Source organism: Dermacentor albipictus, chromosome 7 (genome assembly GCF_038994185.2).
Source record: "Dermacentor albipictus isolate Rhodes 1998 colony chromosome 7, USDA_Dalb.pri_finalv2, whole genome shotgun sequence".
Classification (NCBI taxonomy): Eukaryota; Metazoa; Arthropoda; class Arachnida; order Ixodida; family Ixodidae; genus Dermacentor; species Dermacentor albipictus.
Genome location: NC_091827.1, coordinates 26,767,790 through 26,786,383, shown reverse-complemented (window position 1 = coordinate 26,786,383; position 18,594 = coordinate 26,767,790). Strand labels below are relative to the sequence as shown.

The window sequence follows — 18,594 nt, the reverse complement described above, 5'->3', positions numbered from 1 at the left end:
CTGCCTCAAACTACGATGGTATCGAAGCCACCAGTGATTGCATTTCTTTCTTTGACCCACAGAAGCTTTTTTTTATTTGGATCATCTTCAATCTCTGCTATTTTTGAACCACTGCAGCTAATTTTAGATTAAAAGTAACCCCCTAGTTCAGCAACTACACCTGTGGCAAGGACATGTTTCTGCAAAAATTAGTTACTATTTTGCTGCAGAGAACAGTTCCTAGCTAGGAATTTGGTTACAGCAAAGAGGTCAACGGCACGATGGCTCAGTAACAACAACTGCACGAAAGTGAATGCACTTTCTTCTACTGCTGCTCTGACATTTAACCAACATACAGGTCGGCATTCATGCACATGCAACAGTCTTGAAATGTGTGAAGGAGTCAGTGGCTCTTAATCGCTGTTCGCAGTTGTTGAGTTTAAGGAATGGGAGTCTGTAGGGTCTCATCATCTTTTTCTAGCCTGGCAAGAGCCATGAAACTAGTACTTGGCACAAGGTCTTGCACAGGTTCTATTCCTTGCCCCCCCAAAGGTGCATATTGATGAGGGCAAGATGCGAAAGAACCCCAGACAGTTACCAATAACACTTTATGAGACATATAAATACTCGAAGCAAATGTTTATTTTCCATTTAAATGGTGCAAAATACACTGTGAATAAGCGGATTAGTCAGTGTAAAGAAAAAGAATTTTGTGTAATCTTTTTCAGCAATGGGGGTGCGGGAGGGAATCCCAGGCAGAACACTGGAAGCAAGCTTTACCCCAAGCCACCTATGGCTCTGTGTGGAACTTGTGCAGACAGTTCTCACCATATGTGAATGTACATTGCATCTGCTTTGCATTACCTATGTTGCACCACTGCAGCCAAGGATCTTGCATCAACCTGTCCTTCCTGACTGTGCTTTCAAAAGAAAGCGAGTTGCGTGTCGAACTTATTCCTTGTCTTGTGCTGCTGCTCTGATTGAACAAATGGCATTTTCTGCTTGCCATTCACTGTTGGCCTAAGACATTTAGCCAGAAACTCTGTACTCAACACTGAAACTCTGCAAGAAAATATGTTTGCAACACATCTATAAACGATTATTCTAGAGACATCCACTACAGTGTGCCTCGTAAACCACTGTGCAGTTTCGGAACGTAAAATTCCGCAATTTTATTTTTTTAAACGGACGCTATATAAATTGGTCATAGTGTGTTAACAGGTAATTTTTTGGGAATCGCAACTGACCCGTCTTTATTATAAAGTAGTAGCGTCCAGCTGAGCTCCCTGCACAACTAGAAAGACTGACAGCACACTTACACAAGAGGCCGCATTCGTCGAGAGCAGTTTGAGGTGCAGAATTGTGCAACTCCTTTCTTTACGATTTTATCTGAAATGAGGTCCATCATCATCATCAGCCTGGTTACGCCCACTGCAGGGCAAAGGCCTCTCTGATACTTCTCCAACTACCCCGGTCATGTACCAATTGTGGCCATGTTGTCCCTGCAAACTTCTTAATCTCATCCGCCCGCCTACCTTTCTGCCGCCCCCTGCTACGCTTCCCTTTCCTTGGAATCCAGTCCGTAACCCTTAATGACCATCGGTTGTCCTCCCTCCTCATCACATGTCCGGCCCATGCCCATTTCTCTTTCTTGATTTCAACTAAGATGTCATTAACTCGCATTTGTTCTTTCACCCAATCTGCTTTTTTCTTATCCCTTAATGTTAAACCTATCATTCTTCTTTCCATAGCTCGTTGCGTCGTCCTCAATTTAAGTAGAACCCTTTTCATAAGCCTCCAAGTTTCTGCCCCGTACGTGAGTACTGGTAGGGTATCTCTAGTAATTAGGTTATCTCTTGACATAACTGAAATGTGGGCCTTCTAGAACAGTACTTTAGCTGGGTATCTGTAATGAGTCGGTGTTTGCTGTTAGGGTCCCCAACGTTCATGGTGCGTGTTAACTGAATTGACAGCAGCTGATATTTTTAATGCTTTATTATAAAGATTGGCCACCTGTATGGCATGATGCTTTTGTTATTTTTGTGTTCTAGCAGTGCAGGATGCCATGGAATCCGGTTGATGCTGAATTCAGTCCTCTCACTCGAGCACAGTTAACAGAGCTGCACCCTGTAGGCTGTTCACCTGTCCGTCAGGTGGATGGCTTGCTGCTTTATTAAAGTCCATAACTGCCTCCTGACTGACAACTGTCAGCATGACCATCGTTCATGTTGAGATCACAGTGTGATCGAATGGAGGGAGTGTTTTCTTCAACAGTGTCAACTTCTGCTCGAACAGACGTTGAACTCGTTCCGGAACTGTTGACCTCAGCAGCAACGTCTCTCTCGCCACCCTTCTTCCAGCGGTGCTTGGATGTCGCCGCTGGACTGTGTCCCTGTATGACGGACACAGTCTCCTCTGAAGCTGTGGTGGACACGGTCTCCCCTGGAGTTGTGGTGGACACGGTCATGTTCTTGTTCAGTGGCGGATTGTCCTTGGAGATTGTGGGAGCAGTGATGCAGTCACAAGTCGAGGCTACAGACTGACAGAGTTTCACGCTCTCTACATTGACGTCGCCGCCCAGGATGGCAGAGATCAGGGGAACAGGGTTGATTTCAGCTCCATAGATGGTGCTGTACCGAGAGTCAGCAACTAAGGAGATGGTTCTGTCTTCCAGAGCATTCTCCGATAAGCATTCGAGATTCCCAATGTCTGTGTCCTCGCTTTCATGAACTGCGCCTGGTTTCGTGGTCGCTTGAGCTTTAGGCATGTCCTGGCACGCTGCAGCACTTTCTTTGGTGGCCTCGCTGTCTGCATTATTTGTGCTTACTTTCACCGCCACTGCGTTCTTCTCCTCTCCTTTATGCTCTGCTGGCAGAGATCCGTCATCTGCATCGGTATTTTGAATTTTTTGACCTTTTGGTATTTGTGCAGTCTGATCTGCACGGCAGCATGTGCGCTTCTTGAGAGGCAGCTGACTTTGTGAGCGCCTCTCATCTTTGGCTTTGTGTTTCGTTTTCGCACTGCCTTTGCTCTCTTTACTCTCCGAGGGAGTTTCGTCTGCATGGGACTTGATGAAATCTGGAGTGTGCCTTGGAGCTGTACCCGAATGTGGACCAACAGTTTGTGGTGCTTTAGATCTTGTAGCAGAGCTTCCTAGATTCGCCCTTGTGTGACCTTCGGCCACGGAATGGCTCCTTCGTGCTGGAAGTTCAGAAGCTGACGACTCTGTGTTATTCACTGAATTGACATTTTTACAGGACCCGGAATTCCCGGACAAGCTGCTGGGGGCACAGTCGATGCCCTTGAGGCCAACTGATGGTTTTTTACTTTTTTCTGGGCGCTGTGGAGCACGCGGAAGCACGACTTCTCTGCTTTGTATTGACAGTGGCCTTCCTATCAAGCTGCTGTCACTTCCGAGTATGCCCGTGATGGAGCGCCGCAGGTTAAGCGGTTTGAACTGGTTGGTTGTTGTGATGCGCAGCGTTCTCGTCATGTTGAGCGACCTGTGTACTGCCGGCGAGCCCTTGTTGGAGGCCGAGAATGTAGAAAACTGACTGGAACCCGCAAGCTCGTGGCACTGCAAGATGGTGGTGTCCCTGTTGGCAGGTGAATCCTCGTTCTCCTTGTCTTCTCCTTCCACAGTTTTCTTTTTGTCCTTTTCCGATGCAGCAGGTTGCTTGTTGTCCAAGTTATTATTGTGCAATTGAGACTCTCTTGCATCTCTCAGCAATGCACCAGAATCATCCTGTGTAGCCACACCTTCGGCTCCCTTTGTCACTTGTTCTGGCAAAGGCTTTGGTGCACATTTATCGCAGCCGGTTGCTGTGTTGTTCTCGGCCTGCACGTCGTCATCTCTCTGATCAGCCTGGTCATGAGAAAGAGTAGCCTGTGTCAGTGCGTCAGCAAATGTTCTGGGTGTGGGTACAACATGACTTGCCGATTTAGTAGCCACTGGCTCTTGTTCCGAAGTCAGAGCTGTCATACTCTGCTTTCCTGTGCTTTCGAAAACCTCGGTGGATTTGTCACAACTGTTTGGCTTACTTCTGGTTCCTTCTGCTGTCCCGGAGAATTCTGGCAGTTTGCCAGTGGCGCATTCCCTCTGCAAGTTCGCAATGGCTTCCAGCTGTTCCCGACTTCTTGCAAAAGAAGCTTGGCATGGAGGCACTTCGAGTGACTTCGGAAGTTCTGACACACTAGGCGCCTCGGCATTCTTTCCAACACCTTCCACAGTAGCCACCGAGTTGTTTTCATCGTTCAGGGAGCTTGCTGTCATACTCAGTACTTCAGGCAACTCTGTATCAGAGTTCAGTGCAGCCGTCTTGTGTTCACCTTCAATTGCTGTCATTGAATCGTGTAGAGCTTTTAGAGCAGTTGCCATTTTGATTTGAACTTCAACTCCTTCTGACAGCTCTGCAGTATCGACAGTAGTGCTTCCTCCATCTTTTCCAGCAGCTGTCGAGTCCTCTGCAATCACCAGACCTCTTGCCGGTTCATGGTGTCCTTTGAGCGACTCGGCAGACGCCGTACTCTTGTAAGCGACACCATTGTCTTCATATTTAGCAGCAGCCATTTTGTCCTCTTGGTCTAGCAAAGAGCCTCCCTCCTTGCTGCAAGAGGTTTCAAAGAATTCCAGGCAACTGTTGACCTTGCCCGCCACAATCACTTCCTCCTCCAGGACATGAGTTGCGAACTTCGTGCAGCATTCCTCAACAGTGCTGTCGTCGTTCCGATCAGAGTCACTTCGTTCATCCAGTGCCTTGCTTTTCACCTTTGGGGCCACTGTCACCTCTTTATTCTCCACGGGCACTTTCATTTTCACCTGACTAGGGACCATGTAGTCACAGTCCTTGACCACAGTATCACTGTCGACGTCTTCAATAGTCTTAAACCAGTGTACAGACCGCTGCCGGTTTTTGAACACTGACGATGTGGAAAGCTTACTTGAAGACAATCGCGTGGGTCTCTCTTGAGTCCGCGACCCAGTGGCACTCGGCGCTGATGCCAGACTGCTTGCAGAGCTGCGCTGTTTGGAGCGTTGCGATTTCGTCGAAGACACCTCTCGGCATTTCATGTCCTTGGAAAGTGGTACCTTGAAACCTGCCCGACTGTGGTCACTGTACAGGTGGTCAACGGTTGTGGCGCAGTGCCGAGACATTGCTGTCACACTGCGCTTGTCCTCTTTTGTGGCAAGCGGCAGGCTGTCGTGGTGCGTGACGGCACCCGTTCTCTTCACAGCGTCTGAGTTCACCGCTGGCAGAGAAACCAGCTTCGGGCTGACTGTTTCGCGAGGATTGTGGGCTGGTTCAGCTCCACGCGGGTGAGCCCACGAGAGTAGGTTTCCCTGTAACGAAGTGTGGATGTCGCGGGGAAAAGCGCCATACATTCGGATGATTGGTGCCTGGACCTCTTCTCTCTTAATCAAGGACTCTTCGTCGAAAAGGTTGCTGTGCGGATCGCTGTAGTTGCCAGTGAAATTGCCGGACGTCCCGTCGCTTGCTTTGGTTTGTGTTCTGTCGCTGCAGCCGCACGTCGAAGACAGTTGCGTGTAGACTGCTGCCTGCGATACCAAAAGTTGCGCAAGATTTTGAAAGCATTACTGATGTTTCAGCCCTTGGAGCGGTCCAGAAGTATAGTGTACTAGAATACCAATGTTCTAGTACACTATACTTTACAGGAAGATGGAGACTTGAAGTGATCAAAAGTGGCCTTTGTTTGATGAACATTCCTTGTTTGAGTACTATTAGCTGAGACAAATGTTGGGCTTCAGCTCACATACGAATGCACACACATTAAAAGGGCTAATACAGCAGTTTCACTTTTCACAAAGCTGAAAGAAGCACTCGTAGACGCCTGGTAAATGACATTCTTTTGCTAGAGACACAGATACAGAACTAGAAACATGAATGACAATCATATTTTGTGTTTTTCTTTTCTTGTTTACTCTACATGCCTCTCTATGACAATCATGTCCTTTAACAAACACCAACTATGCCAAGAATGTGTTCTGGTATGGCTAAATTTTTTTTTAGTTCAGGAGTTTGCCACTGGTAAACTATTTACAGTGAAAACAATATTTTAGAGTGTTAAAATGAGGAACCACATTATCAAAGTGTAATGTAAGATTTAAACATAAGCATGGCAAGATTCTTGTCTGGGAAGCTGTTTCAGAATTTTCATTAACCCCAGTATGTACATATCTTATGATAAAGATGAAACAGTGGGATCGGCTTGCATTTGAGAATCCAGTTCCATAATAGCCTTCATGAACAAGCCTGTACCTGTCAATTAGAAAGCAGCTACACTCTACCATGTGTGTACAAACAGAGCCTATGACTATGAGTGCGCAGGACAACAATGAGTAAGCAGAAAGAAATGTGTAAAAACTAGTAAAATCAGGCTTTAGAAAGTTTCTCTCATCATGCAGTCATAAATGTGACTTACGAGAGGATTTGTGTTGCACGAGAAAATAAAATTGTATTCATATTTCTAAACAAGACGGAAGTTCAAAGAAGCATAGAAACTTGAAAAAATGAGTAGTAGTTGAACAAGAAACGTCGTTTAAACAGACGTTGCTTATTCATATTTATATTGTTGATGCATTCTGTCAGGGTTGACTTACGTTCGTGGAAACATTATTTGCGCTTCAAGCCACAAAGTATTGCCCTGCAGTTGAGATTGGCCTAGATTGCAGTACATACGATAAATAATAGTAAGTTCAATGTTGCTGCAAGTGCATGCATAGCTACCTACTTGCACGTTATCATAACCTATATCAATCACGTACATGGGGCATAAGGTGTAACCCTGCTGATTTGAGCCCCTGTGGCAGCCTTGAGATTATGAGCTAGGTGACTAGGGGTCATACTCATTTCAAGCTTGTAGCCAAGCACATGCATCATTTTCCACTACAGACTCGTTACTTACGGACAGTTGACTGGCTTGATTTCCATCAATCCTTGGTGGTTCATCCTCTTCATCAATGCTGGCTCGCACCAATGATGACATGTGCTGAAGGACGTCTTCCCTGCCAAGAGACATGTCCGATTCCTTCTCAAAAAGCCAAGGCCCTTCAATACCTGTACCCAGGCTATCGTGTGTTGAGGAAGAAGCAACTGTGCCTTCTGGAACAGTCAGCTGCAGTCCCTGGCCACTGCATCTCATCGCAACTGCAACTCTCTCGTCATCTTCATGCACAGACTGCGCTTGGTCATCGCTTTCCTTTGTTGATGAAGAAGCCATGGTCACTTCTGGGAGGATCATGTTCTGAGCACTGTTCATGCCCGCTGGGCTGTCTTCACATGCCATTCTCTCTGAACTGCTCTCTTTGCTCTCGACACTGGATACCGCTTCCTGCAGTCCAAGATCTCTGCTTTGTCTGCAGCTGCTGTTCTCATCTATCTCCTCTGGCTGCTCTTCATGTGCTGCTGTTGACAAGTCGTTGCCCTCAGTGTTTTTCGGTACCTTGAGTGAAGGTGAAGATTTTGTTGTCGGAACAACCTGGTCCCTGGCAGCAACCTCGGAGACGTTTGCAGACGACTTGCTCAAGACCTTGCTTTCCACCAACGTGTCACATTCCGGGACAAATGAAAAGCGTCGCTTGTACGGCAGCTCCGCGCTGCAGGTCGACGTTAACGGGTTCTGGTCGCATGACATCGTCTTTGAAATACTGTTTGAACGAGCATACGCTGCTTGGCCTACACAGGCGCGATGTTCTGATGGAGTCTCCGCCTTCACACTGTCTTGGGTGGAAGTCATGGAAGTCTTGATGTAGGCAAAGTGATAGAAGGCATCTTCACTTCGCCTGGTTGGTGTAAAAGATCTGAAAAAAAAAAATTAGAAGGAAGGAAAGACATCTGTATATGAAAATGGAGAATACTCTAGCCACTGTGGTAGCTCAGTGGCTACATACCATTCTGCTGATGAACAGAAGGTTGTGGGTTCGATTCCCAGCGTAGGTAGTTGCGTTGCAAGGAAGGGAAATGCAAAAATACTAGTGTACCATGCTTTGAGCACTTTTTAAGGAAACCCGATTGGCCGAAATCAATCTGAAGGCCTCAACTATGGCATCCCTTATAGCTTGTGTGTTGCATTGTAATGTTAAAACCGAAATTTTGTTGAATTGTAAAGAAGTCTTGCAACACTTTTTTGGACATGGTGCATTCGAACCTTGATACACGACGAGCACAGCTATAATGAATTATTGGGCTTAATGAAGTAAATCCACAAATTTTACAGCTGATTAATAGCATGTCATACATGCTTTTAACAAATATCAAATGTAACGAAAATATTTTTGTGTCGGATCTAACTTTGTTGTAACGAGGTTCAGCAGTGCTAAATAAGCTGCTTATTTGCTATGCTCTCACAAACACTGATGGTGTATGCTACTCCTGTCTCTTGTCAGTCAGCATAGAGCTTACAATTTCACCCATAGGTTGGCTATGTGAGAATTCTGAATTACCCACCGTAGTTGCTCAGTGGCTATGGTGTTGGGCTGCTGAGCATGAGGTCGCGGGATCGAATCCCGGCCACAGCGGCCGCATTTCGATGGGGGTGAAATGCGAAAACACCCGTGTATTTAGATTTAGGTGCACGTTAAAGAAACCCAGGTGGTCGAAATTTACGGAGTCCTCCACTACGGCGTGCATCATAATCAGAAAGTGGTTTTTGCACGTAAAACCCCATAATTTAAGAATCAGGGCCCAGAATGCCATGATATATAAAAGCTGATTTGCATTGCAAATGTTTCAGTTGTCTGAAGTGTGGGGACACAGATTTCCTTTTCTTTGCCTTGTGACTAGAGTGCAGCTGAAGACGGCAAGGTAACCTGCCAACAATGCGATAATGACTTCACGATGCCAACTATGGCCATCGCTGTCACCGACATAATGGAAACCAAAGTTACAGTGGACCCACTTTCAAGATTCTTAAGCTTTCGTCACAGTAGCATGCCTTCCATCATTCTAGCTAGTGCACGTGGCATGCTGGCAGCGGCGGTTTCTGTGCAACTGGCAAACAGAAAGGCACGTACGTGATAGTGGACGCCTCTTGTATCGCATTTGTGTTAGCTGACAAGGACAGTGCCGAACGATTCGTAGTTACACGTGCATTTGTCCGGTCCTCGGGCAGGATGATGGTGCTGTGATGAATCTCCTCATGGATGTTTTCGTTGATCCAGTTCTTGGGGATCTGAAGTTCATTAGCTTCTGGACTCTCAAACTGGAAGTTGAAATAAAAAAGCTCGATTTTAGGCCTGAAGTCGTAATACTAGCTTGCCTCGAGCCAAAGTCATAAGTTGTGTGCCCTCGTGAAGCTGTCGCTCACCATAATATGATTTTTGTCGGCTAATTGCACGCATGCACGCTAGAGCTTAAGGTACACTAAAATGTGCTTCTGAGTTAAGTTGGGCTCATTAATTGCACCATGAACATTGCGTTTTCTAAGATGAGAGCAAGCGGCACATACAACAATGTACTCATGATGGATCGCCTATGTGAATCTTCATTCATATTGATCCAGATCAGGTCGAGACAGGAAAGAAAGCTGATGTTGAAGCAGACTTGGTGCTTCAACCTGCCTTCAACAGATCCTGACATAAGCATCCTCGATTCAAGCCTCAAATTCTATTTGATTCCAGACTGCAGATGAGTGCTTGGCAGTAACGCTACATGTTTGTTTGCTGTGATGCATAATCGACTCTCTGAAAGCTACTACAAAATGTGTTTTAGTTGTTCGTGCAAGCTTCTTCTTACCTTTAAATATTAAAAAAGAATATCCTCCAATAACCTGTAAGTAAGTAGATGGTGGCTGATAACTGCCAAATCTTTGAGAACCGTTACTTTACACCACACCAGCAATCCCAAGAGATTTTACAGTATTACATACTCTTAAATAAAACACCTAATTGGTATTGAAATCAACATAACTAGAAGTACCATTAACTTTATAGGAGTGCTTGATATGTGACGAGTAAGGTAGAACTTCATTGGTAAAAATATATTGCCAAGGCCTTAGTGTCAAAACTGAGCTGTTATATACTGAATTGACTGAACCTCCATATAACGAAAACGGATATAGCAAAGTAAACTAACGTTTCTGCACAAGACATATATATGCTTATAACGAACATCGTATGTAATGCATTATCAAGTATAACAAAATACTGTATTGACAACTTCAGGTTGTCATGAGCAATTGTCATTTTTTTACTTATGACAAGCGCATCTCACAACATAAAAAGCAATAGACATTATATAATCACTGCTTTCGTGGAATTAAATTTTCGAAACTATTTGCAGACATATTTCCATGTTTTAACGATGTTCATATAGCATATCATAAAAAATGTAGCCACACAGGAAAACCCAATTGATGCCTGCAATCTTCCTTTTCGTTTGTATTTCGCTGGTATCAGCATGTAACAAATATATTGTTATAACCAATATCATGTATAATGAATTATCTGGTATAACAAAGTAAATCGAAAATTATTTCACCAATATCAACATGTAACGAATATATGCTTATAACAAGTATTGGATATAACTAAGCTGCTTTCATGTCTAACACAATTTTCTTATAGAGAGGTTCGACTATTTCCCTTTAACGGTGGGTTGTGCTGCACATTAAGATAGATGTTGAAAAGGCTTGCCACAACAAGAGGCTGTTCAATGCTGCTGTCTCTTTCCTGCTGTTGCCAGCTGGTATCCGAGGCCATGTCGGCTTTGATTTCGTAAGCCTCGGCCTCCACAGGTCCAGCGTTGTTCATTTCATCTTGGTAGTGCATTTGCAGCTGGTCGTACTTGAGCAAGTTGTGGGCCTCCTCCCTTGTCAAAGCCAGCCTTGGGAAGAACCTTCTCGATATCTGCACTTGGACGTGTGTTCCATACATCAGCAAAGACATTCCTGCCAGACTCGTGAGACCTTGCGGCATCACAACTTCAACGAAGCTATTAGCACAGCTGGACATGCTAGCACTATTGAACACAGGCACTGGCTCAGACAACCAAATAAATGAAGCCTCGATCATTTCTATGATTCTACTAATTAACCCCCCCACACTAAACTCCAACATTGACCACACATCACTCTTTGCCACTGTCTGCATGCACTCTAAATTTTAAGCATGGCTAAGACTTTTCATTCCTTAGTTTAAAATGTCACACTTACAGTATTTATGCTTAAATCTTTGGGCAGTTGTAGTAGCAACATGGCAGCTTTTCAGCAAAAAGGTCACCTTGAATGCATGCACCAAGTTCATGGTGGTTCAGAAACAAACTACCAAAATTGGATTTACACAACAGGCCCAACTGCCGATTCCACTCGAACCTAGTACAATGAAGCGATTCAAAAGCATTCCAGTGCCTATCTGCGCATCCTGATTCCAGGATATAGTGAAATACATTGCACTCCACCTGCGGACTGGATCAGGTGAGTTGAACTTACGAGTTAAGAGATGGTTTAAAGTAAAAGAACACTGAAGCCAGGCAGCAATTACAAAGTTACATTTGTGAAAGCTTTTACTCTGCAATTTGTCTTGCAAGTATAGTGACGACCTCTTCGTGTGTAATCCAGTCGATATGACAAAATTTCATTACATATACCACAGGAGATGTTTAACAAGTCTGTTTCTACTAAAATTATTGGATTACCTGTTACGGTGAGCAGTGTATAAAGCAAGGTATACCAACCGGAAAGATCAAAGTTGGCAACACTGCCAGGAGTCCTCCATCATCATCCTCCACAGACTCATCCAGTGACTTGGCATTCATTTCAGGGTTCATTTCAGCATTCTTCATACGCAAGGCTTTGGCTTGTTCTATGGCTGCAACCATTTCTTTTGGGCTTGGGTTCCTCATGACTTGTTGAAGGCGTTCCAGCTTGTTCTCTAGAAACAAAGAGCGAGATCGCATATTGTGAAGCTATATGTGGATGTGCTTTGCTAAGAAATCTAGCTTGTCGTCATTCAATCACCCTTAAATAGTCCTTGTGGTAACGTAACGGGGCTGGGGAGCAAATATATAGGTAAACCACAATAAGAATTAACCGGTATATATATATATATATATATATATATATATATATATATATATATATATATATATATATATATATATATATATATATATATATATATATATATATATATATACATATATATATATATATATATATATGTATATATATATATATATATGTGTGTATATATATGACAAGAAAACAAGAGAAAAAGAAAAGACAGAAAAAGGACTAGCTGGGTTAAACATGTTTGAAATAGGCAAGTGGACAGAACGTACTGAAATCCTGATTACACAAGGGGAACAGTTCTTTGAGTTATCAGAAAGTAGTTACCGATGATAGTCTCCTAATTGTTAATGGTCTAGATGTGAGACGACGACTTGCCATGCTTTAGACATACAAATTGCTCTTGTACTGCATGAAGAGCATGAGTTTATTGACAGCACAGTGATGATGAATTATGGCTAGGCATGTCATTATATAATTGATTGAACTTTATTGGGTCTAAGTCCCTGGCAGCACACTCCATTGTTCAATAGCAATGTGCAAAACTTGTTCTTTGTAGGTATTTGTTTTCGGGAGGGGTTCTGCGGGGACAGTGGTGGCTATTTTGAAAGATCTATAGTCACTTATTTTCGCATGATAATCAAGCACATTGTTAACAAAAATAGTATAAAAATATATAACATATATTTACACATACATATAGTTGTGATAAAATAGGTAACGTTGTGGTGAGCACTATATCACTACAGCAATAATTTAGTCCTGCTAAGGCTGTTAGAAAGACATTGTGTTGTTCATTTGGGTAAAATAACGTTCCTTTATATATATATATATATATATATATATATATATATATATATATATATATATATATATATATATATATATATATATGTATATACACACACATAAAGAGGAATGTTTTTTGAAGCACCTTGTTATATTTATGTGTGACTTCATCAGATAGACTGCAGAAGTTTCTTTCACTTCGAAAATGGGTGCTGAGCAGCGGATTTAATGCTCAATAATTGAGGCTTTAGTACCTTAAACAGTCCCACTTCTAAGTCTACGTGAAACATACAATTAATAAAGGAAAAAAAAGAACATGGCCTGCGCAGGGATCGAACCTACGACCTTCGCGTTATTAGCACGACGCTCTAACCGACTGAGCTAGCAGGCCACATTCACCTGGCGATGTAAATTAAGCATATGTAGTATTTGCAAAACTATACCGGCATTTTTTGTTACAGTGAAAGCTCGTTAATTCGAACTTCAATAATTCGAATTTATGGATAATTCGAACTGTACGATTTGGTCCGGCCAAGCTCTACAGAAGTCTATGTATAAAAAAGTCCGTTAATTCGAACGCGAGAAGGTTCCCTCACGGATAATTCGAACTACGCTCGCCTGGCACATGACCAGAGAAACGCGCCTACTGCCTACACACAAGGCTGTATAGCCTCCGAAACGGAGAGAACGGCGAGAGAAGGCAAAATCGGAATAAAATCTAACCGACGCGGGGTCAGCCAGAAGGCAGCCGCGGCTGCCGCCTCTCCGTTCTAGGTAACCTCCGAGACTTCTTGCCCGTTGCGAATCTCTGAGGCTTTGCAAATCTTGTACAGCTGCTAGTGCGGAGATGTCACGGTAAGCTCCAAAACACGGCGAATCAAGTACGTCGCAGCTGCGCTTGCAATCAAGAACCAACGAATCAGGGCCTTCGCCACCTTCACATGTTCAGCGTCTTTGTCTCGGCAGTCATCATCGGTTGTGCACCTCTGTTTTCAGCTTAGGAGGTATCGGCCGTCGCGATTCATTGTGATGGTGTTAAGCCGCGGCTAACGTTCGTTTCGGTGGACATCGGTGGTGTGGCACAGTCGGACCCAGAGCTTCGACTTGAAGATGGCGTGTGCCCGCGGCACACGCCATCACTTTCTGACACGCCAAATTTCTGACATGCCCTACTGCTTCCAAATCGCAGTGTACTGTTGCCCTCCTTCACTTTCGTTAGTTCGAACTTTCGTTAATTCGAACTGAAGCGGCTTCCCCTTGCGGTTCGAATTAACGAGCTTTTACTGTATTTTGATTATATTAATGGAGGTTACACCACATTTATCCAGTGTGCGTTGGTTGCGCGAAAGCTCGCTTGCTTGTTTAAATGACATCGCTCAAAAATCCTTGCTGTACGCCGCAGACATTGCACGACGTTAACTGGAGCTTAAAGTAACTATGTCATGATATTTGCAGATCCTAAACGTCAATTGCTTGCTACGTGAGATAATATAAAACACTTGAAACTACTACAAATCGATATGTATGTGCAACATGCAAGAAAATCAGCAACTCGGCGACTCTACTACAGCTGAAGCATATGCTGCCCTCTCCTGATCGACCGGCTAAACTATATCCGACGCCGATGACACAACACATTTATTCATTTACCATTGTAAAATCAATCTGCTCGCCTCTTTTCTCAAAAGTTTCAACAAAATTTGCTTGCATTTGTAAACGTGTTTGGTCGCGTTGCTTGAATAATTTGAAAATCCAATTGGAGCCATGCAGAGCCGAAGTTACCAGCCACTTTTGTGGCGGCAGTTCAAAAGCTTGCTATTTTTTAGCTCTTGATGGGAAGCGGACTTTTTGCACCGTCCGATTAATAACTACTTCCGGAGGCCAGTGTGTGGAGATAGTTTGTTATTGTTTCACCTATCCATTCAACATTCGCACCTTAATCGGTAAGCATTATTCATCGTTTCGTGCAGTTTACTGCATCGCGCGATCCATCAACAACTGCCCGTCGCACCAAAGCCGTGGAAAGCCGGCTTGCGTGATCAGTTAAGTACTGTTACTTACCAAGATTAGCGACGTAAGCGTCCGAGTCGTGAAGGAAGTTCGGTATGACGGTGAGGTGGAAGTCGTTGTCGAACGCCATCTTGATTTCTCCCGTGTCGCTTGCCCGGTGCTGCGTGAAATCGTTCCACGGGTCTTGGTCCTCGCCCCGATTGATGGATTGAGAGAGCCAGCGGTTGAAGCGCGTGGCGCCTCCGACGGTGCTGCGAACGGTTCAGACTCATTTCGTTTCCTTTTCTTTCTAATTTTATTTTTCAACCAGCCTATATATGGGTTTCGGAATGCACACTCGAAAATGTTCGACACCTTTTGAGACTTATCTACCACCATGGAGTGCCAAGTTTACGACTCTGTAATGCACAGATGACTTGCAGCAGCATGTACTGCCTTTGAAATATCACTCAGTGATTCGGGACCATTTATTATTGTTTTTTATGCGAAGCATATTACGAGAGCTCAACCCAGGTCCTCAGGCGCGGCGGTGTCGCCTTCAATACCACGTGACACCGTGACGTCACGACAGAGGAGAAACGGGGCTCCAACTCGCGCCGTCGCTCGCGGCGTCGCCCCCCGCATCGGACGTGGTGAGCGTCGAGCAACGCAGCGTTCGGCGCGACAACGAAATGTACGCCTGAGCAAGCGCCGCACGCCTGAGCCGACGCCGACGACACCGGCTTTTCTGCGACACGAGCTCCTTAACGCTGTCGCGTTAAAATAAAGGCTAGTATGCTTCGCATCCTGGGCTTAACCTTAGCTAAGCCACAGCCATTTTTTTTTTAAGAGCGACATACCGTATTACCGGATGCCTCTCTGGCACCCCCAGCAGAAAAATTCTGGCACCTCCTTTGGCTTTAAAGTGCTCATTAACAAAAATAAATCTCTTCGGGGCTTCTTACCTAGCGTATACACTTATTTACCACTTCGCGCTTGCTACTTTGCTGTCGGGAACGCTATGTCACGCTGATACGTGCATAATTTCGTGACCGGAAAGTACCGTGAGCGCAGCGTTAATGGAAATGCAAGCAAATAGCTGGAACTTCATTGCTGGACAAGATAAGCCCCAAAGACTGTGTAAACCTTTTCCTCACTCGTGAAAAAGATTGCACCCTCTGGGGCTTATCTTGTCCCACAACGATAATCGTCATCTGCCTTGCTTGCATTTCCTTCCTTGAAGACTCGGCGCTCGCTACTTTCCTGTCGCGAATGCTGCATCAAACTGATGACGCGCAAGCCGTTCGTGACATGGAAGTACCGCGGCCTCTCAGCGTTAAAGAAAGGAAATGCGGACAAGGCAGATGACGACTGTCGTTGTGGGACAAGATAAGCCCCAAAAGGATGCAAACTTTTTTTATTGCGAAAGCAATACTGCTCGCACTTTCGGCCCGTCGGTGGTCGTGGCGCCTCCTTACACAGCTGCGCGTCACGTGACAGGGTGACGTCACGCCAGACCGAGATACGGGGTCCCAGCTCGCGGCATCGATGGTGGAGGCAAAGCCTTGCGCGCCGCTGCGGCGGCGCTACCGAGAGAGGGCGCTCGCTGGTGTGACGTCACGCTAGGAGGATAAATGGGGCTACAGCTCGGCTCCTCGCAGTGGTCGGCGCGCTGCCTTGCGCTATGTCGGATGATGTATAGCCATAAGTTTAACAAAGGGCAACCATGTCCACACCATCAGCCGAACCAAGGCGCAGCAAAGGGTATTGCTTTCGCAATCTTCCAGGCTTAACCAAGCTAAGCCTTCAGCCAATTTTTAAGTGTGTTGGCGAACAAGACCGGTAGAAACTCCTCATGAGGAGTGGTTGTCCCTCTCATATTTCACTTCAATTCAGGGAGCTCTTGTATCACACCCTATCGTTACTTCTCCCATTTACACATCTAAGCTCCTGTTAGCAAACAAGAGCGGTAGAAACTCCTCATGAGGAGTGGTTGTCCCTCTCATATTTCATTCCAATTCAGGGAACTCTCGTATCACCCCGTATGGTTACTTCTCCCAGTTAAACGTCTAAGCTCCCATCTAAATACATGGGAACGGAGACGTTGTTTTGATTGGCATCAAGTGCACCAAATTTGATATTCGTTGCAATTAAGACAAAGCTAGCTTGGGGGCCAACTCCGCGATTTGCCAAGTCAAATGCATGCAGAATGTAGAAATGGTTCTATAAGACAACCGTTCAACAAATTTGAATTAAATATGTAGCATTTTAGAAAGCTAAATTTTGGTGACTATATTCTATATGTAGGAAGAATTTTGATAGAGGCTGAGAAATAGTTTTGCAAAAAATTTTAGACATCGGTAAACTTAAAAAATATAGAAGGACGGAGTTTACAAATATGTAACTCAGCACCAAAAACATATGTCATGGTTCTGTAAACGGCATCCGTTAGATAATACAAGTTTTGTGGACAAATGTGATACGCTCATGAAGTGACAAGTTACGCGAAATTCTTGAAGTGTTTACGAGGGTTCTGCATTAATTATACTCACAGATTAGTGGTACATTTCAAAGCGCTGTGTAAAGCACCAATTTTGTCCGCTGTAAGGTGCAACTTACAGAACTGTGATACTGTTTTTTTTTTCCATGCCGAGTTATGGAGTTGTAAATTTCAGTTTTCAGAAAGAATTGTAGTTTTCAACTATCTTTTCTAAAACATCGAGGGCATGAATACAAAACCTTCGTTTACAGCGACTAGATTTTAACGCTTTCCTTTAATTGCAACAAACCTAATCTAAATCGGTGCAGTGGTTGCCGAGAAAGACGATTTCTACGTTCCCGTGCACTTCCCGAGCTCCCAAGCGAAAGCTTCTTCTTATAAGAAAAATAATAAATACACCGACTGCGCTAGGATGTAGTTTCTTTTTTTTTAAATCTAGGTCATCAATTCAAAAGAAAAAAAAACGAATATTGAAAAACGTAGAATTGAAGAAAGAACAATTGCAGTATCACGTTTACAACTCTGTAGCGCAGATGACCTAAGATCTATTGTACTGCCTTGCACAACATTGTAGCACCTCTGGGAGCGTTTTAAAAACGATCGCTCGATGGTCCTACGGCGAGCTAGATATGATGATGCCGCAGTAAACTATTTTTTTTTTCACACTTAGGTTGGATAGCCTAATAGCTTTTTTTGACGCTGAGCTCACGCGAATGGTAGCTACATAGTCGCTTCGTTAGACGAAAAGGAGCCGCTCGCGTAAACGCCGCCGCCCTCACGTACCTTTCCATGGCTTGCAGCAGCTGAGCGTTTTCTGTTGGTCCGTGGCCCCCAAAAGAAAGCGACGAGAATTTTGACATCTCGTGCGACGAGACGCGGCTGTGTGTCTTCTTCTTGTCAGGTGGTCATCGGGCGGGCAATTTTGACGAGTGTAAAAGAAGCCGAATGCCTCAGCGGGCCATCGCCCTGCCGCCCCCTGCAGCCGGTGTACGGCTTCTTCGTTGTCCACTTTGCTTGGTCGGTTTGCCTTTGTGCGTGGCTCGTACCCGCTATGAGGGATTGGCCAAAAGATCTAACTATTCAGAAAGGTAATTAGTGAAATCTAAAAAAAAGAACCCTCGTGAGGAAGTTTGACAAAATCAATATATAAGAAAGAAAAACGAAATAATAGTAACAAGAAAACCGCTGGCATGCACAGAAAGGCACAGTCTGTGCGATGGATTTACGAGGTCCCCGTAGATACGTGACGTTCGGCCTGCATACACAGCCACATAACGTTCCACCGGTGCACACCTGTGCCATCGCCGCGTTTG

At 44.6% G+C, this 18,594-nt stretch overlaps 1 protein-coding gene and 1 non-coding gene across 2 annotated transcripts; both read right to left on the bottom strand.

Moving 5' to 3' along the window:
* Positions 1–1,956: 1,956 nt before the first annotated feature.
* Positions 1,957–18,294, bottom strand: LOC135919298 (platelet binding protein GspB-like). The gene is made up of 7 exons (XM_065453036.2): positions 18,065–18,294; positions 14,854–15,053; positions 11,670–11,866; positions 10,631–10,843; positions 9,011–9,198; positions 6,904–7,798; positions 1,957–5,536 (listed from the first exon to the last, which is right to left on the bottom strand). The coding sequence occupies exons 1-7, from the start codon at positions 18,139–18,141 to the stop codon at positions 2,153–2,155; spliced, it is 5,154 nt and encodes a 1,717-aa protein (XP_065309108.2). The 5' UTR covers positions 18,142–18,294; the 3' UTR covers positions 1,957–2,152.
* On the bottom strand, positions 13,110–13,183 carry TRNAI-AAU (transfer RNA isoleucine (anticodon AAU)). The gene has a single exon. It is a non-coding gene; the product is annotated as a tRNA-Ile (tRNA).
* Positions 18,295–18,594: the final 300 nt, after the last annotated feature.

Bases quoted from the DNA above. Each gene is read 5' to 3' on its own strand.
- LOC135919298 (XM_065453036.2), bottom strand. From the start codon at position 18,141: ATGTCAAAATTCTCGTCGCTTTCTTTTGGGGGCCACGGACCAACAGAA. The intron at 11,867-14,853 runs GTAAGTAACAGT...CTTTGTTTCTAG, and splicing joins CGCTTACGTCGCTAATCTTG to AGAACAAGCTGGAACGCCTT. The intron at 5,537-6,903 runs GTAAGTAACGAG...TTGGTATCGCAG, and splicing joins ATCAAGCCAGTCAACTGTCC to GCAGCAGTCTACACGCAACT.